General features: G+C 35.4%; 1 protein-coding gene across 3 annotated transcripts in view; it reads left to right on the forward strand.

The window, feature by feature from the left end:
- The window catches only part of LOC145256582 (dolichyl pyrophosphate Man9GlcNAc2 alpha-1,3-glucosyltransferase-like), a 107572-nt gene that overhangs the window by 28241 nt on the left and 60834 nt on the right, over window positions 1–18497 (forward strand). For all 3 annotated transcript variants that reach the window (XM_080115587.1, XM_080115586.1, XM_080115585.1), the window contains exons 3-4: window positions 1323–1412; window positions 17812–17900. In XM_080115587.1, coding sequence (XP_079971713.1) covers window positions 1323–1412; window positions 17812–17900 — 179 coding nt within the window. The remainder of the gene's footprint in view (window positions 1–1322; window positions 1413–17811; window positions 17901–18497) is intronic.

The raw sequence follows: 18497 nt of genomic DNA on the forward strand, positions 1-18497 counted from the left end.
TCATAAAATAGATAAATGAAAATGATTTTTCCTTTTGTCAATTGAGTTTTTGGTTTATTATATCATTGTTTATATATCAAATTTTGTTTTGAAAACTTGAATTTTGTCTGGAGAAGGCCTTGAAAATGGACATTGAAAATCTGTATGAACCCTGTATAAATAAAAATGTATAAATTTCAAAATTATAAAACTGACACCTTGTATCATACATATTAATTATTCACTTGGTTGAAGATAGCAGGAAGAGCCTTTATGGCATCATCCATTAAAATAGATCAAAGAGGACCTGTGGTCCAAAGTTTCCTGTGCTAACCAATTAGTAAGATTTAATAACTAGGGCTATGACAACAGAATATTCTTTTCATTCTTTTGACTCTCGGGTATATATCCGACACAGACACACTTAATCAAATCCGTCTATATAAAAACATATAAGATAATAACAGATAAACACTCAAGATTCAAAACAATGAAAAGAATATGCTGTTGTCACAGCCCTATTAATAGCACATATTTCTAATTTTGAGCTCTAATTGAACCACTGACAACAAAACCTCTAACAACTAAGCTAATTCATCTTCCACACGGAACAGATATTTATTATTCTGTTTCCTGTCTGTATTCATTCTTTGTGACATTTTTTTCTATTTATTCACTTGTGCCATTTTTACTGTGCACCATTACTTATATAAGAAAAAAAATGAGCATTTTTTCCGATTTACAAATATTTTTGTCAAAATAATAAAAATATGCAATACTTTATTATTTTACATTTAGCCTTTGGACTAGGATCAAAGTGTAATATCTGTTCTGATACTTCACTTTGTCATTTTTGGTCTTATTAAAAAATTTATTAAAATGATTTTCAACCAATCAGAGCAAGGATTTCTTCCATGCAACAATATAACCATTGAGAGAAGATAAAAAAGTTGCCTGTAATTGATCCAAAAGTATATAAAACAGTTTTGTGAGCAAAACTTTCAAAATATTTTGCATGAATATTTACAGATCATAAAGGTACACATCAAGTATGAGAGAAAGCAACTACTATTTACTTGTTGTTTGTACTCATTAGCAGTGATTAATTCTGAAATAATTAATACTAACTCACATGCACATTAGTTCACCATACATAAAACAGACTGCTGAATTCATGTAAATTCTCATGTTGTATATATGATGAATTTTTTTGTTACAACAAGATTTGTGAATAAAGTTCTTTTTAGCCCTTTTTTTTTTTATTAAACACACATTTTTATCCACCACATTTATACTTGAAACTTCTTGAATTACATAGTATGCACTTTTTTTCTATTTTCCAGGTATCATAACACAACTGATAATGACCTCTTGTACTGGGGTTTGGATTATCCTCCTTTGACAGCCTACCATAGTTGGCTTTTAGGAGCAGTGTGAGTTTGCTTTTCTTGGAATGTTTATGATATTGTTTGTTATTTTCTAAATTTTTTGTTCGACTCTTGATATTAGTTTAATAAAAAAAAATATTGTGTTGTTTATTTATTATTTGTATTAAAATCTAATTTAATCTATTTTTAGAGTTCAGATGTTAACATTCAGATATTGAGCTTATCTATTTTGAATGATTATTGCTTCATAAAAATGTGGTTATGCAAACTGTACTTTTTAAATGGATATTCAAGTTCATACAGTAAATATTTAAACAGCTAATATTTACAGTTACTGTTTCATAGAGTAAAAATTACAGGACCAAGTAAAGAATAGATACCCTGTGGCAGAAGACGACGACTGGCATCGACCGGTGTACATTTCAAGTGACACCGGTGATTCGACCTTGGCATTGGATGTTTGTAAACACATCAAATAGCAGACATGGTCGAATATTGACGAGCAAGATTTTTTACAAATATATTTACAAAACTTTTTAAGATTTAAAATAAAAAATATATATTTACAAAACATTTTTTTTAAAGTAACAAAATGAACGTATTAAAAGATATTTAAATAAATGGGTGTCTTTCTGAGTGCGTTTTTAATATATTTACAGAACTTTTTCATAAAACTTAGAATAATTATAATAAAATAAATAAATAAATTTAAGCCAAACTTATTAATGGAAGAAACAAATATAAAAAGATTTGTGACATATAATATATTTTTAAAATCTTGATTGTTTATATTTGTGATTTTATTATACATAAAAATTGCCTCAGCCTAGAAGAATTTCTCCTTCACTGACCACCAACATACATCGCACTTTAAATAAATATAGAATTGTATTATGCACACAGAAAGAAAAAAAAACACTGTACATGAAAATAAATCTTGGTTGCAAAAACCCATGAAATATTCACAAAAATCCGAACAAGTCAGTTATTTTCTATTTGTTTCTGCCATGAAAATGTTTGATTTAAATAAATTTATTTTAAAAAGTTTTTAAAATTATGTAATTTTAATAAACAGGACGTTGATTTTTAATGTTTTGTAATTGATAGAGCTCATTCTTTTTATTTATTTTTATTATAATTGTTATTATTTTAAGTTTTATTTAAAAGTTCTGAAAATATATTAAAAACACACTCAGAAAGACACCTATTTATTTAAATATATTACTTTTGGATTTTTTTGTCATTTAATAAATTGATCACGTGAGGGTAACGTGAGATTAGATCAAAATTTATATTTAAAAATATTATTTTAAAAATATATTAATTGTCACTAAAGTTAATGCTTTAAAGAATAATTAAATTGAATTGTATTAAAAACGCACACAGAAAAAAGCAAACAAACAAAAAAACACTGTACATAAAATCAATCTTGGTCGCAAAAATCTGTGAAACATTCAAAAAAATACGAACAGTCAGTTATTTTATATTTGTTTCTGCCATTAATATGTTTGGCTTAAATTTATTTATTTTATTATAATTATTATTATTCTAAGTTTTATTAAAAAGTTCTGTAAATATATTAAAAATGGTGTTTTTAAAACGCTCTCAGAAAGGCACTTATTTAAATATCTTTTATTTAAATACGTTCGTTTTGTTACTTACTTAAAAAAAATGTTTTGTAAATATATTTTTTTCTTTTAAATCTTCAAAAGTTTTGTAAATATATTTTTTTAAAATCTTGCTCATGAATATTCGACCATGTCTGCTATTTGATGTGTTTACAAACAACCAATGGCATGTGCTTGTGCCAATGTGAAGGTCGAAACACCAGTGTCACTTGAAATGTGCGCTTGTCGTCGCTAGTTGTCGTCTTCTGCTACAGGGTATCTATTCTTTACTTGGGCCAAATTACATTGCAATTTCTCCTTCTAATTTTTATCTGTTAAGGTTGTCTGCAATAAAAATTTTTAAAATCGCAAACATGTTTTAGTATGTGATGTACATATATTACTCAGTCATTTAAAGCAAACAAAGGTCTTCTATAAAGACAACTCCGACAAATTTAAAAATCAAATTCAGATGTGTTAAAGATTCTAAGTGCATGTATCATTTGCTTAAAAAAGCTTTGGTCCTCAAACATTGTCAGTATCTCTCCTACTCTTGAATGATGGAACTACTCTTCTAGAGGACCCCAACAAGATTCTCTTTCGTTAGACCTAAGCATTACTCTGATCTCTTTGACAACCCCTCTGATGTTGATGATGTTATCAATAGTTTTTTACAACAGAATCTTATACATGAAATATCTGAGTTCCCATGTGAGAATGAAATTAGAGATGCAATCAAAGAAGTAAATATTGGGAAGTCCTCTGAGCTTGATGGTATTCCTGTGAAACTTTTCTTGCAGTCGGGTGATAAACTTGTTCATGAAATTCTTCATCTTATTACCGATGTCTGGAAGGGTGTTCCTGTCCATCAGGACTGTGTCGATGCAATTCTTATACCATTGTACAAGGAAAAGGAACCAAAGACAAACTGTGGAAGTTATTGTGGGATAAGTTTGTTTGAAGCAGTAGACAAAGTATTTTCCAAAGTTCTACTCAATAGACTGTTAATGTATATTTGCGCATCTGTCATTCCAGGAAGTCAAAGTGGCTTTCATCTGGGCAGAGGAACCATGGACATGATCTTCTCTGCCAGCAGTTGCAGGATGAACATCGTGTTTCGTTTTATCAGGTTTTTATTGATCTGACTAAGGCATTTGATATGGTGAACAGAAATGCCCTACAGATGATTATTAGCATAACAAGTTGATTTTTTCTTTTTAGATAATTGTTATTTTATCAATTTGCATGAAAAGAGCTATGTAAAAGATGCTTAAAACCGCTTGAATTATGCAAATACCATCAGTAGTAAAACTTGAAACAACTTAACTCTACTTATCCTGTTCTGCTAATTTTCTTGTTTTTAAATCTTTTTTGTCAATTATGCCTGGTACTACCCTAAACCGGTACTTAAATAAGATTCTCCAATCCAAAAAACATAAGCCGACTTCACAATTCCCATTAATGGAACTTAATTATAAGGTGAAGCCGGAAGGTTCTACCTCAAGGTATCTAAAGCAAAGAAAAAAAAAAACTTCAACGGATTAATATGGGAGGGGAAACTATCTTCAAGTACTATCCTAGACTGGGAATGGAGCAAAGGAATTGTACTAAGTAAATATTAATAATCCCTCTTACTTTTTTATTTTTATTTTTTTTTTATGGAGAGCAGATGTATTTTTATGGAGAGCAGTGGATGCGTTATCGGCAGCTCCAGTAAGTCTTGCTTCTCCTTTTTTGTCCCCCCAGTCCTCATTTCCAATGAGTGATGTTTCTGACAAAGGGTGAAGAAAAAGCTGCTTCCCAAGTCGGTAGTACTTCGTGAACAGTAGTCTGAGATGCCGGAAATTTTCTGTCTCTATGTCTATCCTTGCAGCCATGTCACTAGTAAGGGTGCTGGAGGTAAACATTTTCATCTGGGCTGACATTATTTGCCTGATAGTCAGACACCTGAACCTTGGATTAACCACTAAGGAAGCTGTCCTATCAGCATGTGCAAAGTACTGGGGCTGCTGTATTGTCATTTGATGAATGGATTCTAGATCATGCAGTAGTCTCTGATGGGGCCTCTCGATGCCATACTAGTGGGTAATTGTTATGGCTTTACCTTATCATGTGCTACAAAAAAAAAAAATCTTCCCGTCTTTTCTCTCTTACTTTCCCTTTCTGTACTGCTCTAACCAAGTCTGTTGACCTGTTCCACAAATCCCAAAATCCTCAACATGAAATATCTCAAAAAAAAAAAAACACGAATAAACCTAGAACCCCATCCTCCAACGTAGACCCCTACTACCATGTCTCCTTCTCCAACGTCAGGGGTCTACGTTCCAACCTTCCAGAGGTTGAAACCCAATTACAGGAGACAAAACCAGACATTTTTTCAAAGCAAAACTGATGAGTTCATAATTAATGGATACTCTAACTTAACATCTAAATCTGATCCCAAGATCGCCATGGGCATGGAATATGTGCCTACATTAAAGATGGCTTCCCGTGTGGCAGGGATATCTCCAGAGAAGACCCTAATTTACCTTATATGTGCTACTGGTTTGCACTTGCTTACACCACCGCATTTATATTTGCCCTCTATCGCCCCCACAACAGCGGAGTTACTATCTTTAAGAGTATATCTGAGAAAATTGACCACATCCTGTCTGCTCATCCTGCGGCTAACATTCACATTTGCGGTGACTTCAATGTCCATAATGTGGAATGGCTGACCCACTCAAATAAGACTGATGATGAGAGGAAGTTCTGTCATGATTTTGCCACTGCCTATGACCTCACTCAGATTGTTCGCGAGCCCACCCGTGTGCCCGATACTACCGGTCAGTATGCAACCCTTCTAGACCTTTTTCTCTCCACTTCCCCTGAGCTATGTTCATGTGCCGTTCTATCTCCTCTGGGATCCTCCGACCACTCCGTTGTATCAGTTAAGATAAAAATGAAATATGATAAGTCTACTCATATCTGATCTACCTCTCCATTCCATGTTTAAAAAGGATGTGTCCTCTATAGTATCAGACCTGACCGAATGGTTACTTGTAGGCATAAACCAATTCATACCATCCAAAAAATTCCAACAAAAACCTAAAAGCCAGCCATGGTTATCCCCTGAATGTGCTACTGCCATTGCACACAGAAATCACTTTTTCCATAGCTATCAACGTAATAGATGCACTGAGACTAAAGCTGCTTTCAGAACCACCAGAAACCACTGTAAAAGTGTAATAAAAAATGCAACATAGCTATATGCTCAATCCGTTAAATCCAAAGTAGCTGAGCAGCGGCTTGGTTCCCATCAGTTCTGGCAAATAGCAAATAGGATCCTGAACAGAAGCGTGCGTTCTATCCCAACCATTATCAATGGTCCAGAGGTCATCTCGTCAGCATCTGACAAGGCCAAACTATTTGCCAAGAACTTTGCAGCAAATTCTCCCCTATGCGACGAAGGCCATTAACTCCCCGTATTTCCTCCTACAACACACAACATGCTAGGTAACATACAAATATCTGTACGTGAGGTTGCCAAGCTAATCAAGAACCTTGATTCCAGTAAAGCAACTGGCCTTGACGGTATTCCAATTATAGTGTTAAAAAAGCTACAACCAGAACTTGCCCCCCATACTTACCAAATTGTTTAAGCGTTGCCTTAAGGAGAAGTGCTTTCCAACACCCTGGAAAACCTCATCAGTATGCCCTGTATTTAAGAATTCAGGTGATAAGTCATCTCCCTCTCAATACAGACCAATAAGTCTCCTGAGTGTCATGAGTAAGTTGCTGGAATCCATATTAAATAGAGAAGTAGTCAACCACCTCAGCAGAAATAACCTTCTTAGTGACATGCAATATGGTTTCCGTTCTGCTAGATCTACAGCAGACGTGCTAATAGTTATATCACATAGAATTAGCAAATCTCTCGACAAAGGCTTCATTTTTAGGGCAATTGCTCTTGACATATCAAAGGCCTTCAATAAGGTATGGCATAAAGGCCTACTTCACAAGATTTCCAGCTAAGGTATTACTGGAAATGTTTTCTGTATCATTAAATCATTTCTCTCTGATAGGTTCATAAGAGTAGTGGTTGATGGGCAGAAATCAGAGGCCCACAGTATTAATGCTGGAGTTCCTCAGGGGTCCATCCTAGGCCCAACTCTCTTCTTGATCTACATCAATGATCTCCCAAAACACATACTAAAATCTTTCGTTGACATCTATGCTGATGACATGACTATCTATGGCAACACATCAAAGGCCGTAAATGACAACGTTCTCTCTAATTCTCTCTCCTCAGATCTTGAGCGCGTGGTTCAGTGGGGGATGAGGTGGCTGGTTACCTTTAATGCATCTAAGACCAAGCTCCTATCATTACATCATAAACGCTCTGATCCTCATCTGGCATCGATTGAATTGAATGGCTCTCGTCTAGGGGAGGCCCCATGTTTTGATAAGCTTCTGGATTTGACTTTTACTCCTGATCTGAAATGGAACACATACATCAAATCTGTTGCCAAGGTCGCTGGGAAAATGGTGGGATCCTTCTACTGCTCCAGAAGATATCTCACTAATGATGCAATTCTCTATCTATATAAAAGCCAAGTACGTCCAAGGATGGAGTACTGCTGCCACATCTGGGCAGGAGCTGCTAAAAACAGCCTATCCTGCCTTGACAGAGTACAAAATAGACTTCATGGCTTGGTGGGGGATGCCCTTTTCTCTTCCCTGCAACCTCCCTCCCACAGAAGAGACGTTGCGAGCCTGTCTCTGTTTTATCGTTATTTCCATGGCAGGTGCTCATCTGAGCTCCATTCTCTGGTCCCCCCTCACCAATCTTTCACGAAAAACACCCGACTAGCTGAAACCACTGTCAATAATTTTCCCCACTCTTTATCCGTGCCTAAATCAAAACGTACATTCCATGAACAAAGCTTCTTTCTTAGAACTGCACGGCTCTGGAACTCTCTGCCGCTTGCCTGTTCCCCCCCCCCCGAATTCAATATGGATGTGTTCAAGTCCAACACAAACAAATTTCTGATGAACCGCCCCCTTAAGTAATGACACCTTATCAAATCTCTGATACTAACTATTACTACGATACTATCCCATTGATTACTGTACACACAATAACCCTTATCCCCGAGTGGCTTCTGGGCCTTGATAAGTGGTGACCCCCCCCCATGTAAAAAAAAAAAAAAAAAGTAGTTCAAAATTTATGAGAATTTTAAGTGCCAAAATTTAGGCTTTTCCATGGACATTTTCTTTACAAAAAGTGGGCTAAATTACGGACCTCAACATTTCAAGAAATTCAGTAATTTCGCCACCATTTATTTATTTTTCAAGCTATTCTCATGAAACTTGGCACTCTTATGTAAAATTGTGTGCAGTCAAATTTGATGTATCTCTTTACCATAAGCCATGAATTATAAATTATGATGTACAAATTTCAAGTTTTTTTTTAAACTGGTGCATGGTATCATACCGTGGGTGTCTATTCATGAACAAAACTTAAGTATTACAGTAGTATTTAAATATAGCTTTATTGAGAGCAAGCGTTTTTCTGCCTCCTTACCACATTGAATGCCTAAAAAGCATTCATGGCCGGTATTTGCTACTCCCTCAAAGAAAAAAAATTGAGTAGATATGAATTAATCTCAGAAATAAATCTAAGAAAATTTTTCATATAGATTTTGGATTTCTGTAAAAGAAAAATTCCCATAGTCGACCAGAACTTATGCATTTTGGGACTAGTCCAATTTTCAATTTTGTAAATCCTCTCTATCTGGCCCAAAATATACCTCTATTTTCTGAGATGCAACCATAAATCGTACTCTACATGAATCCTTGATGTAGCTTTCACAGTACCAGGATACCAGGAATCCTAATAAGCAACAACTATATATTCACCAGTTGATGGTAATTTTTGTCATTTCTATTCTGTTGTTTTACTGAAAATTCAACTATGTAAACAAAGAAATGGGAATCTTTTACCTTGTTTTCACCTTTACATTTAAAATGATTACTTTTATAGGTTTTAGGGTATGCTGAAAAGGAATATCGCATTTAAATTTCTGCAAATAACTAGTTTTCCGGATATTAAACACTGTCAAATTTTATGTTATCTCTGGTGGCCATCTTGGTACGCACAAACGCGCAAACGTAACCCCAAGAAACTATGCGCGAACACACGTACCATGATGGCCACCAGCAATAACATAAGAAATGACATTGCTTAATATCCGGAAAGCTACTTATTTGCGGAAAATTTAAATGTGATATTCGTTGTCAGCATACCCAAAAACCTTAAAAGGTAGTCATTTAAAAGATAAATGTTAAGGTGGAAACAAGGTAAAAATTTACAAAATGCATCACAATGAAATTCTTTATAGAACCGCCTAATTATTATCATCATTATTATCATCATTATTATCATCATTATTATTATTATTATTATTATTTAGATATCTTCAGTTAAAAAAAACATGTTTGTTTTACAGATTCAAAAAAATGGTCATGACAATGAGTTAAAAATAAATTAAAGTTTCGCAATATATTTTATTTAATTGTTAGGTGAAAGTACAGAATAGTTAACAAAACGCCTTTCCTTCCTCATGTTAAGAATGGGTTTCCAAATAATGTTATTATTTCAGCATGGTAGCATAAGTGCACAAGTACCTTTTATTTGTTACTAGCGAGGGGTACCCGGTGTTGCCCGGGTGTTTTTCAGGGTATGTGAAAAAAAGCCGAAGCGTTGACGATGCGCAGTTGGAAAATAGTAAAGTGTTTTAAAAAAAACAGGTGCGCGTTTTTGAATTACGTGACGGCGATAGGTATTCAGCAGTTATTTTGTGCGGGACAGTTTTGAATAAATCGGTTTGTTTGTTTTTAAAAACCTGCTCCCTGTTTATTAGGATGAGCGAAATGAAAGCTACAGTCTGATATGACGAAGTCGACATTAAACAAACTGGCTTTGGGCCTGTGATTAGAGTCGAGTTTCGCTTTTTTTATACCGAAAAGCGAATGTAACGCGTGCCAATGCGGGAAATGTGGAATAATTAACGTTTGAAAGTCAATAAAATTAAATAGATAGGCGAGCTCCGTGGGTAATTCTGAGATATTACAATTTATAGATGATATAAAAAGTTTTAAGAAGTTGTGAAGCGAGCAAGCGCTTCTCTGAAAGAAGCCTTTCGTGGACATCAAGGAAAAGCGAACATACATACACACATACATTTTCGCTTTTATATATATAGACTTGCGAGGGGTACCCGGCGTTGCCCGGGTGTTTGTAGGGGTGTGTGGTGTTAAATAAAAAAAAAAACGGGGGGGGGGTTAGGATCGAAGCTGAACCCCTGAGGCGATGTTTGAAAATAAAATCGGCCAGCCAGAAGTGAAAGATGTTTGAAAGTCATCGAGCGTTACGATGACGATGTAAGCATTGTTATAAGCGAAGTAAGAAAAGAAAACAACGTTTTAATTAAGCGGGGGGGGGGGGACATAAATTAAAACAGAAAAACGAACGTTACGTGAAAAATGGCTTAAATAATACAGGGTTCAATATTTAAATGTAAAAAATCAAAAAAAAAAAGAAGACATCTCACACCACGATTCGAACCCAAAACGTTTAGATAATGAACCAACCCTTAACTACCTACGCTAAAGCGGCATATTTAAAGTTTGTTCGGTTTATCAACTATTTAAGGTAAATCAGGTCATGACGTCATCTGACGCATGCGTTGTTGACCCTCCCCCCTGTCGAATCTGTCTAGACATATCTCTCTCTCTCTCTCTCTCACTTCGTCTGCCTTACTCTAAAGACTGGAAAATGGCGTCTGGCTGTTTTTTATTTTTAAAAACTTTGTTAATATTTTTTGTAAGCGTATTTTTTTTTTTACTTCACATGTTTGGCTTATTATTTTTCGTTTAACTATCGAGTCTAACTATTTTGAATGTGGTAATAACTTTGGTAACGTTGCCATAGCGTAGAAGTTCATAGTTTAGCTTTAATTAATTTTTTTTACCGATAACATTTTTAAATTGTAAATTAAGACCGCCATTAGAGGTTGCTGACGTCAAGATCACGTGACATGACTTAGCGGGTTTTAAATACAAGTTGACCCAAAATGAATGGCCGCGTGTATACTTTATGTAGAAGACTTGGCGGCCGTATTTTTTGGGGCAGTTATAAATCGATTTAAAAATATGTAATGTTTAACATTAAAATGTCACTTTTTTGGGCCCCCCCCCCTGCAGAAAATCGATCAGTTGACGCACTTCTGATGGTCACTTTGGGCCAATTTTTCGATATTTGCCGTCCGGAAGGTGGGGCTTTCATATGAGACCCAGTTTGTGAATTTTTGTTGTGTCTGTCAAAAGTTTTTAGCAGACACACAAACATACATACACACAAACAAACATACACACATTTTCGCTTTTATATATATAGACTAGCGAGGGGTACCCGGCGTTGCCCGGGTGTTTTTCGGGGTATGTGAAAAAAAGCCGAAGCGTTGACGACGCGCAGTTGGAAAATAGTAAAGTGTTTTAAAAAAAACAGGTGCGCGTTTTTGATTGACGTGACGGCGATAGGTATTCAGCAGTTATTTTGTGCGGGACAGTTTTGAATAAATCGGTTTGTTTGTTTTTAAAAACCCGCTCCCTCGTCTCGAAATGAAAGCTACAGTCTGATATGACGAAGTCGACATTGACCAAACTGGCTCTTGGCCTGTGATTAGAGTCGAGGTTCGCTTTTTTTATACCGAAAAGCGAATGTAACGCGTGCCGATGCGGGAAATGTGGAATAATTAATTAACGTTTGAAAGTCAATAAAATTAAATAGATAGGCAAGCTCCGTGGATAATTCGTAGATATTACAATTTATAGATGATATAAAAAGTTTTAAAAAGTTGTGAAGCGAGCAAGCGCTTGTTTGAAAGAAGCCTTTCGTGGACATCGAGGAAAAGCGAACATACATACATACATTTTCGCTTTTATATTTATAGATATATTTGTTTTTTTTTGTTTTTGTTTTCTTTTACCATTAAAAAACACACTTCTACCTTAAGTACAAGTAAAAAGTTATAAATACAATGATAACAGAAACGCATGTACTTTGTACATTTTGTTTTTTTTTTTAACGCTTTTAGTACATGTGTACTAAAAGCGTTAAAAACAACAAAATAGTATTGTTTGGAAATCAAATTTGAAAAACTCAAAAATAATTTTTTTAAATTGACGAACTCAGAATAAAAAATGAAACTGATTTTTCTGTTTTCATTTTGAAAGCAGAAAAACAGTTTTTATTTTTAAGAGAATACAAATGAAACTCGTTAATGCACTGATTTTAGTCAGCTGAACAATGGTCAACGTATTAGCACATAGCGAGCCATTTTCCCCGTTAGACGGATTTGAATTAAACGCATTTGAAATTTCCACACAATTAATAATTATCTAATATTTACATATCATGCATGAAAATTATTCTGAAACTATTATCTATGTGAAAAATGGATGATACAAGGGGCGTGCAATAAGTAATGCCCCTGACCCACTTCTCATAGTAGTAGAGCAACGAAACTTGGCACAGTTATTAGTCTTTCTCTACATAGGAACCACCCATAGTTATGCATTTCTCCCATGGTTTGATGCAGCTCTGGAGACCGTTTTTGTGGAACACCCAGGTTGGTCCTCCAACCACGACGTGATTTCAGAAATCAAGGCTGCATCATCTGGGAAACGCTTTCCTTTCAAAAACAACTTCATGGCTGAGAAGAGGTTAAAGTCAGAGGGTGCAGGGTCAGGAGAGTAGGGAGGATGGGGGGGGATTTCATAACCACACGCCCGTGCTTCTGATCTGGTGACATGCGAGTTGTGGACCGGAGTGTTGTCCTGCAGAAGGAGGGTACCTTTGCTGATTTTGTCCTGCCTCTTGATTTTGATAGCTTCCCTTAATTTCCTCAAAAGTGAAGCATAATAGGCTCCTGTAATTGTGGTACCCTTTGCCAGGAAATCTGTCATCATTACTCCGTCCTGGTCCCAAAAGACTGTGAGCATGACCTTGCCAGCGGAGGGCTGCACCCTTGCCTCCTTTGGAGGTGGTGAGTTCAAGTGTTTCCACTGCATTGACTGGGCTTTGGTCTCTGGATCATAGTGATGGACCCAGGTTTCATCTTGTGTTTTGAAAAACTTTGACTCATCTTCTTGGCACATCTCCAAATTCCTCTTCGAGCACTCGATGCGTTCTCACTTCTGGAATGGTGTGAGTAACCTGGGAATCCATCTGGCAGACACCTTATGCATATGAAAATGGTCATGAATGATAGCTTCCACAGACTGTACTAATCTTGACATCTTGGGCTATTTGGCGAATAGTAATGCGCCGATCTTCCTAAATGACAGCCCCAACTTGACGGACAGATGCCTCATCAATGGCAGAAGGGGGGGGGGGCCGGTCTGGGAGCTGTTTCCACAGACTTCCGGCCATGTTTGAATTCACAATGCCAGCGTTTTACAAGGGTCATATGATGGGGCATTATCACCATAAGTTTCTTTCATTTCATCAAAAGTCTCCTGTGGTGTGCGTCCTTTCAAATACAAAAACCGGATCACTGCTCGACATTCAACAGGCTCCATTTCACACCTGACTCAGTTCAAACACCTGTAAAACAGAAACCACAATTAGTTCAGAGCTTTAATTTGCCACATAACCCATAGAGATATAAATCATTGCACATGCAAAATTTCAGCTAGATTAGACAACTGGAAGTGGGTCAGGGGCATTACTTATTGCACGCCCCTCGTATATACCGATTTATCTTATCAATTTTGAAATATTCTTCGTCAACTTTGCTCGGTCATAACTTTGCTTCCTGTGGTCTTCTATAAATATAAAAGCAAAAATGTGTGTATGTATGTATGTATGTATGTATATATGTATGTATGTATGTATGTATGTATGTTCGCTTTTTGTGTTGTGTTTTTAATTTGCCCGACTTTCACACGCTATTTTTTACTAGATTTTTAGAGCATCCCGTGTATCTTTCGCTTTTCAGTATAAAACAAGAGAAAACTGCCTTGCAGCCGTGTCATGTTTCAAGGTCAAGCATCATGCGACTTAAGTTTCTTGCACCTGTTAATTTCATTTTATAAATGTTAAATTAAGATGCTTTTTATTCCTCATCTCTCATGGCCGAGATGGTTAGGTCCCAGTGTTTTTTTTTCATTTCGTTTCCACCTCCACGTCAAAGGTTCGGGTTTCAAGCCTACTTTCCTACTAAAACTTTTTTTTTCTTTTACACCTCCAAAGACCCGGCCAACGTTTTTTTTTAAAACAGGGTTGTTTCGATTACCCAAAACACACACACCTACAAACACCCGGGCCATGCCGGGTACTCCCTGCTAGTAAAAATATACATCAAAGTCCAGTAGGGATGGACTTCTATGCTTATATAGCCTGTAAAATTTCAGACATATCCAATCAAATTTGATCCCATGCATGTGTTTCCAAACGTAACATATGAAATGTAAACATTGAAAAAACTGTTTCCCTTTTTGTTGTCGTCATTTTTTACTGTTTTTTCATTTTTAACTTGGGGCATAAAAATATTGAATGCATAAAAGAAAAATAAATTAACATCATTGAAGTGCCTATTATATTCTCTTTTCATCAATATAATTCTTTTAAAAATTGATCCAAAAATAAAAAAGATATGACTTGTTGAAGCACATTAGGTATGTAATATTGCCGATGTCCACCAAAATACAGCATACATTTGTAATGCTACAATTATAGGAAGGTTGCAATGCCCACCTCAATTTCTACGTTTACTCAGGGAGCTTCATACTAATATCAAGGCTCGCCTAAACTTCAATGGATGTCTATCAGAACCTATTTCAGTTGGCAATGGCATAAAGTAGGGTGATATACCAACCTACACTTTTTTTTCTATTTATTTTACAACTATGCTTTCCTATGCCTTTAAAGATTGTTTTCTGGGTGTTTATTTGTGTTTCAGAATCACAGGTAAAGTCTTTGATCTTTGTCATTTTCATGCTTCTACAAGGGTCTTTCAGCACCTGGTTTGTGAATTGCTCTATGCAGATGATGCTGGTCTTGTGACTCATAGTGAGGAAGATATGCAGGGTATCATGGATTTTTTTTTTCACAGGCCTGTACATATTTTGGGTTTACTATTAGCCTTAGACTAAGGTCATGTTCATACTTGCACCTGGTAGTTTGTATGTGGAACCAAATATTTTTGTCAACAACCAGAGGCTTGTGTATTTGGGTAGCACTCTCACCAGAGACAGAACCCTGGATGCTGAGGTCAACTACAGGATACAGTGTGCCACAAAGGCTTTTGGTAGTTTTTACAGAGGTATGTTCTTACAAAAGTATAACCCTTCGTACAAAGATTAGTGTCTCTCAATCTTGTATTTTACCATCCTTACTTTACTCTTCTGAAACCTGGACAACTAATCATAGACACATAAAAGTCATGGAGAGATTACACCAGCAATTTCTGTGGCACATTCTGGGTATCAGGTGGTACTCTTTTACACCGGATACGGATGTCCTCATGCAAGCTGAGATACCATGCATAGAAAAATTGATTATACGCTGATGAGGTGGGCTGGATATCTAACAAGGATGGATAATGGGAGATTATCCAAGCGCCTGGTTTATGGTGAAATTATACAAAGAAAGCATCCACAACACAAACCAAAGAAATATTTCAAGGACAACAGCAAGGGTAATCTAAAAGCTCTTAGTATTGACATGTCTAGCTGGGAGAGTGCTTCCAGTGATCATGAAAAGTGGCACTCCATGGTTTATCATGGCTGATAAGCATAATATCTAGAAGAAAACTCTATCAGATCTGTCAGAGACTTTTGTGCTGAACCACATTTGTGATTTATGGGGTAGAATGACTTTATCTGGAACCGGTCTAGCTAGTTATAAGCGATCGCATGGAAATCCGTCTTTCTTGGATGTGCAAAACATTGCTCTATGACATCTGCAAATCAAGCGGAGGTCTGAAGCATCGTATGACATCCCACAATCTCAGCATAAATGTGACCTCTGCAATAAACTGTGTAAGAGCACGTCTGAAGAGTCACCTTTTTTCACACAGAAAATAGAGACTAGCTTGATCTCAACATGTATATGTGTATAAATGTATAAAATAAAAATAAATAACAAAATAATAAAAAATAATAATTAAATAAAAACAAGTTATAAAATGAATAAAATAAAACATATAATAAAAAGTACATAAATAATCTAATATATAAAAGTCTATAATATAAATCTCATCTGTTTAAATGTATGTATGTTTGTATGTCTGCCTAAAACTTTCGACAGAGGCGACGGATTTTCACAAGATCAGTATCATTTTGAAGCTCAACTATTTGGACGACAAATATCAAAAAATTGTCTAAAAACATTAATTTCTTCACCTTAAACTGGACATTTTTCAATAGGGATGAGTTGCTTTTTTCACTGATATTTTCGAAAGTCATCCCCTCTTTTTGATTTAAACCCTTGCCATTTCCGGTTTGGCGATAGACGTAACGGTAAAGACGTCACATTTTATTTTTCGTTCTTTTCCTCCTTCACGATATGGGTTTGAGCCTCCCTACCTACAACCACCCAGGCTAGTCTACAATAAAGAAAGGGAAAGATGGTCTTTTTCTGTCAAGAAGTGACAATCACGATATATATATACACACACACACACACACAAGAGTCATTCCAAAAGTAATGCATCCTATGTTTTTACTAAAAAAGAAAATATTCAACAAGCAAATTTTTATGGTCCAGAATTAATTTTTCAACATAGTCACCACCATTCTCAATGCATTTTTGCCAGTTACGAGGTGGTGCCTGTCAATGGACATCTGGAGCACGCTTTGTCACTTACATCTCTGTCACAAATCAGTTGGCTTTGTAAACATTCAATAGGCACAGGGTTCAAAAGAGAGTCGCTAACCTGATAGGCCCTGAACTGTCATCTAGGCTTCAGCCTCTGTCCCATAGATGTGATGTTGCATCCCTCTGCCTGTTCTACAAATACTTCAATGGTGAATGCTCTGACGAACTGCAAACACTTGTACCTCCCCGACGTAACTACCCCCGACAAACCTGACAAGCTAATAAGTCTCATCCCTTTACAGTAGAGTTCCCTAGGTGCTAGAAAGCCTTTTACTCCAATAGTTTCTTCCCCAGAACAGCGGGTCTTTGGAACTCCCTTCCGGGATTCTGCTTTCCCAACTGCAATGATATGCAGAAGTTCAAGTGTAATGTTAACAAACATCTTTCTACTCATCTCCCTTCATAATGACCCCACTAATTAAGTCCCTGATAGTAGCCCCCTGCTTCAAAGTGGCACTGTGCCTTGTTTGGGGTGAAAATTGAATAAAAAAAAATTTTTTTAAATAAAAATGCATTTTTAAAACTTTTGATTTGAATAACATAGATCTTTTGTACCTATTATATCTGGTCAGTTTACAAACTTTCACAAGTAAGAGTATAAGATACAAAAAAAAATTCAAATCATGAGACTTTATTTTTTTAGTTTTGACTAAAATATCCATTTATTGGCTTGATTGTAAAACATGTTATTTCTCCGATCCAAAAATAAAAGCACATGAATGAGAAGAGATCTTTTGAACATTGAATAGAAAAGATTTTGATTGGCAAAAGTTCTGTTCTAATCTTACATTGATGTGATCGCATAAATACTGATCATAAAGTCTGAAAGATTATCACACATTATAAAAATTTATTCACGTAAAAAATCATATTGGCAACTATTGATGATTTTCAATTTTTGAAATTGTAGATCACACAGAATCAATCCGAGCTGGGTGGCACTTCATTCATCTCGGGGAATCGAGGTTTCAGAACACAAGCTTTTCATGAGATACACGGGTAATGTTTATATTTTTTCACTTTTATGAGTGTTGCTTTTGTAATGCTTATTTTTAAGTCAAGTATTTTTTCATGATGTTCAAAAAAGATTTTTTTACTGGAAAATAATTATAAATAAAACTGTTTACCAAGTAGGGAATTAGTTTTCCTTGGTCTAGCAAATATATTACAGAATATTACCAATTTAGTGGTAAGTTCTAATTATAGTAATAATGCAATATTCATTATTATAAAAATAATACATGAAAAAATAGTTTTCTTTTTAACTTTCCTAGCATCAATTGTAAAAATTCAATAGTTGATGAAGGTAACTTTTAGTAAATATTTAATACCTACAAATATTAATTATCTTGAATTTATTAAAAGACAGCTTCAAACAAAAATTGCTAGAATTAATCTGAACAATCTGAATATCAAAATGAATGAGATCAGTTTGAAGGACATACATATATCCCATTAGACAGTCATAAAATACTTATCCCACTAGTCTTAAGAGTTAAATAATGAAATTTACAAATGTTATTGTTTTTGTGTGCTGATTTCATATTTTTTTAGTTCTATTTATTTACTAGCATGGATGCCTGGCAATGCCAGGGT

This window comes from Euprymna scolopes, chromosome 3 (assembly GCF_053919585.1).
Source record: "Euprymna scolopes isolate OS-2025 chromosome 3, ASM5391958v1, whole genome shotgun sequence".
NCBI lineage: Eukaryota > Metazoa > Mollusca > Cephalopoda > Sepiida > Sepiolidae > Euprymna > Euprymna scolopes.